We start from the raw sequence: 4394 nt of genomic DNA, 5'->3' as shown, positions 1-4394 counted from the left end.
CACAAATTGGCTAGTGCACTGGTGTTTCTTGACTATTAAATATAATAACAGGCATCTCCTAATAATGTGCCTTTTTCTTGATGCCTTCTAATTGATAATTCTGTTTGCAGGTAGGAGAGGCTGCATTGTCTGTCTTACATAGCATGGTTTCTGCACATTCGGACTTAGATGATGCTGGTGAGATAGTTACTCCAACTCCAAGGGTAAAACGGATTTTGTCAAGTCCACGTTGCCTTCCTCATATTGCACAGGTATTTTTTTTTTAATTGATAATTTAGTCACGCCTTCAGATTTTTCAAATAGGAAGTTGCAGAATCACTTTTTACTTTTGCAGGAAAGATTTGTAAGATATGCTTCTGTTGATAAATGGAATAATCCATCTGTGAAGTGTTTTACTTATGCAGTTGCATCTGTTTCTTTTTCCTTGAAAGGCTATGCTTTCTGGTGAGCCAAGTATTGTAGAGGCTGCTGCTGCTTTGCTGAAGGCTGTTGTTACCAGAAATCCCAAGGCCATGATCCGTCTATACAGCACAGGTGCATTTTATTTTGCCCTGGCATACCCTGGATCCAACCTCCTTTCGATTGCTCAACTCTTCTCGGTAACTCATGTACATCAAGCTTTTCATGGTGGTGAAGAAGCTGCAGTTTCCTCTTCATTACCCCTTGCTAAACGTAGCGTCTTGGGTGGACTTCTCCCTGAATCTTTGCTGTATGTATTGGAGCGTAGTGGACCACTTGCATTTGCTGCAGCAATGGTTTCTGACTCTGATACTCCAGAGATCATTTGGACTCACAAAATGCGAGCAGAAAATCTGATCCGTCAGGTGAATCAGATTTTTAGTTTGCTATATCTGATACATCAGGTCTTAACTTTGCACTTTCACTTGCATGGATATTGGCAGGGCAGAACTAGGAATTTTCTTTAGGGACCTATATGCAATTTAAGTATAGTCTATAGATAATGATGTAATATAAAGTAGCTTGATGCCTTATTGAATCAATTCTCTCATCTGGGGATGAGCATTCGGTCGGTTCAGTCTTAAAATTTTAAAAATTAAATTAATTGAACTTCCCTAGAAAATAATCAAAATCGACCGAACTATAATAAAAAACCGAAAATAGCCAAAACCAGCTTATCTCGGTCAGTTCTAATATGTATATTATAAAAATATTAATAATATTTGTGTTATTTTATATTTATATATGATATCTATTTATAATTTTAAAATATGAACAATATTTTTATATTAAAAATATATTTAAAAATAATATTCTCAATGATCGATTTTTCAGTCTGTTCGGTTGTAAATTTTGGATATAAAAAATCAACTAAAATAACGAAATACATTTCTTGTCCTAACTGATTAATACCAAAACGAAAAAATTGAACTGAGTTAGCCTAATTCGATTGATTCAGTCAATTGTTTTGGTTTAAACTGAAATATGCTCACCCCTTCTCACATCAATGGTTTGTTATGTTAAAGAAATTACATTTGCAAATTTATCGTTTATTGACAAACAGACAACTAGGGTTTTAAAGAAAAATAGATTAACTAATTTATATAGTAGAAAATTAGAAATTTTACGTGTGTGTGTGTGTGTGAGAGAGAGAGAGAGAGAGAGAGAGATCCTTTTCTTCTCCTTTACTTTTTGTTTCTTTTGCATATAAGTTGTTCCCTCTTTTCTCCTTTGCAACTTATTGTTTTTCTGAATGCATGAACCCAATTGTGTTCAGAAAAATGCACATCAGAAACTACTTAGCCGAACTATAGCTAGAAGAATAATATCTTTTGAGGCCAAATATAAAGGACAAAGGCTGCAATGTTACTTGGTAACCCTGCAACTGATACATTTTTTATTCCTTTCCAAAGGTTTTGCAGCATCTTGGTGATTTCCCCCAGAAATTGTCACAACACTGCCATTCTTTATACGAGTATGCTCCTATGCCACCAGTGACTTATCCGGAGCTCAGAGATGAAATGTGGTGTCACCGTTATTATCTTCGAAATTTATGTGATGAGATCCGTTTTCCAAACTGGCCAATTGTTGAGCATGTAGAGTTTCTACAGTCCCTGCTAGTAATGTGGCGAGAAGAGTTGACGCGAAAACCAATGGATCTTTCTGAGGAAGAAGCTTGCAAAATATTAGAGATTACCTTGGAAGAAGTATCTAGTGATGATGCTGATCAGAAGTATTCTCATGAGGTGACTGGAGAGATTTCTAGCATATCCAAACAAATTGAGAACATTGATGAAGAAAAGCTTAAGCGACAATATAGGAAACTTGCAATGAAATACCATCCTGATAAAAATCCTGAAGGGAGGGAGAAATTTCTTGCTGTACAAAAGGCTTATGAGCGACTTCAGGTAGATGTTTGCTACTGAGCTCATTGCATACTAACTTGCTTGTATCAAATTAATGAAAGTAGAAGTTTTTGAATAACTTATTCTATGTATCCTCAATTCATCGTATTCTTTTAATTTGCAAGACAATTTACTTCATATTTCTCTTTATATAGGCTACAATGCAAGGTCTGCAGGGTCCTCAGCCTTGGAGGCTGTTGCTTTTGTTGAAAGGACAATGCATCTTGTACAGACGATATGGAGATGTGTTGGAACCATTTAAATATGCTGGTTATCCCATGTTACTCAATGCAATTACTGTTGACAAGGAAGATAATAATTTTCTTTCCTCAGATAGAGCACCTCTTCTTGTTGCAGCATCCGAGCTTGTTTGGCTTACGTAAACTCCCTCCTGCCAATATAAACTTTTGTAAATTTAGTTTTACTAGTTAAATTTGACTTGGAGATTTCATTGCTTCATACCTATTTTCTTTTTAATGTTAGGTGTGCATCTTCCTCATTGAATGGTGAAGAACTTGTAAGAGATGGTGGGATACAACTTCTTGCAACACTTCTTTCTCGTTGCATGTGTGTTGTTCAACCAACTACTCCTGCAAACGAACCATCTTCTATCATCGTTACAAATGTGATGCGAACCTTTTCTGTCCTGAGTCAGTTTGAGACTGCCAGGATTGAGATGCTTGAGTTTCCTGGACTTGTTGAGGACATAGTGCACTGCACTGAACTTGAGCTTGTACCTGCTGCTGTTGATGCTGCCCTCCAGACTATTGCTCATGTTTCTGTTTCCTCTGATTTGCAAGATGCCTTGATAAAGGCTGGAGTGCTATGGTAAATCAGCTTACCTTTCAGTCTATTTGATCCATGTTGTGCTATGAGTTACATGCGTGTTTGCACCATTGTTAGTTAATTTATCTGTGGCCACATTAGTCTGGTTAGTACTTGTTCTGTTCTTACATAGTTGCACTATTCACAATATTTTCTTTGCATCTGCTGTCAAACCACATTTAGGTAGCGTTTGGTACGAGGGAAGTGAAAGCACATTACCTGCAATGTGTTCAATTAAATTACATTGCAGTGTTTGTTTTGCAACAGACCACTGAAATGCAATATTGCAATACAATTACATTACAGTCGAGGGATGTAATGTAATTGCAGTCCAAAACCAATGCAATCACATTACATTGCACTCTGCAATGTTATTAAAGATATTTTTACCCTTTAACTTTATTACTTTGTTAAAAACATTGTATAATGTTATAATTAAAATAAAAAAAATAAAATAAAATATATAATATAAGAATAAGAAATTAAAATAAAATAAAATATAAGAAATTAAAATTTATATAAGTAAAAAAATTAAAATAAAATATATAATATAAAAAATTATATTAAAGAAATGAAAACAAAATATATGACATTAAAAATATATCTAAGAAATGATATTATATAAAAATTAACAAGAAAAAATATTTTAATAAATAGGGGTAATATTGAAAATTAATATTACATTCTCAATAAAGTACTTGTAAACCAAACGTTGCAATGTTAGTTTTTCTGCATTTTAATCATTATTTTGCTTGTATACAAACGTTGTAATATTTTTTTCCTTGCAATCATACTTGCAATGACGTTGCTTGTAATCACATTGCATTGTCAAGTACCAAACGCCTCCTTAGTCTTTCCATTACTCTGTCTATTGAGGCAATTGTTTTCCTTTTGCTTGAAGTCAATTACTCCCCTAAATTACCATGGAACATCCTCTTCAATTTAGAAAATTATAGAAGACTTAGAGCCTGTTTGGTATTGGGATTGATCTGCATTTGATTGCAATCATCAAATTTGATTGCCAAATGCAATGCCAGACAAGACACAAAATTCTGATTAAAAATCCCGATTCCAGTGAATTTGTTCCCAATCATAAGAGCAGATAGGAATTTTACGATTGTGATTGCTTATTGAAGCAATCGCAATGCCAAACTGGGGCTGAATAGTTGGCCTTTTGTTGTCTGCAGCTGCACATATGGGTGATTT

General features: G+C 34.5%; 1 protein-coding gene across 2 annotated transcripts; it reads left to right on the top strand.

Moving 5' to 3' along the window:
* Window positions 1-113: 113 nt before the first annotated feature.
* On the top strand, window positions 114-4387 carry GRV2 (DNAJ heat shock N-terminal domain-containing protein). 2 transcript variants are annotated; one of them, XM_021420932.2, is made up of 5 exons: window positions 114-251; window positions 432-824; window positions 1872-2366; window positions 2519-2742; window positions 2847-4386. In XM_021420932.2, exons 1-5 carry the CDS (start codon window positions 144-146, stop codon window positions 3193-3195), a joined length of 1569 nt encoding a protein of 522 aa, XP_021276607.1. In that variant the 5' UTR covers window positions 114-143; the 3' UTR covers window positions 3196-4386. The 2 variants fall into 2 exon arrangements, with proteins under 2 accessions (XP_021276607.1, XP_021276608.1); XM_021420933.2 differs by having other exon boundaries at window positions 123-251; window positions 405-824; window positions 2847-4387.
* Window positions 4388-4394: the final 7 nt, after the last annotated feature.

The sequence above is a fragment of the Theobroma umbraticum genome, unplaced genomic scaffold (assembly GCF_002168275.2).
Source record: "Theobroma umbraticum cultivar Fairchild unplaced genomic scaffold, ASM216827v3 scaffold_56.0, whole genome shotgun sequence".
Lineage (NCBI taxonomy): Eukaryota > Viridiplantae > Streptophyta > Magnoliopsida > Malvales > Malvaceae > Theobroma > Theobroma umbraticum.
Note: the sequence above shows the minus strand (reverse complement) of the source record. Positions and strands in the feature narration are given on the sequence as shown.

Bases quoted from the DNA above. Each gene is read 5' to 3' on its own strand.
- GRV2 (XM_021420932.2), top strand. From the start codon at position 144: ATGGTTTCTGCACATTCGGACTTAGATGATGCTGGTGAGATAGTTACT. The intron at 252-431 runs GTATTTTTTTTT...TTTCCTTGAAAG, and splicing joins GCCTTCCTCATATTGCACAG to GCTATGCTTTCTGGTGAGCC. The intron at 2,743-2,846 runs GTAAACTCCCTC...TTTTAATGTTAG, and splicing joins TCCGAGCTTGTTTGGCTTAC to GTGTGCATCTTCCTCATTGA.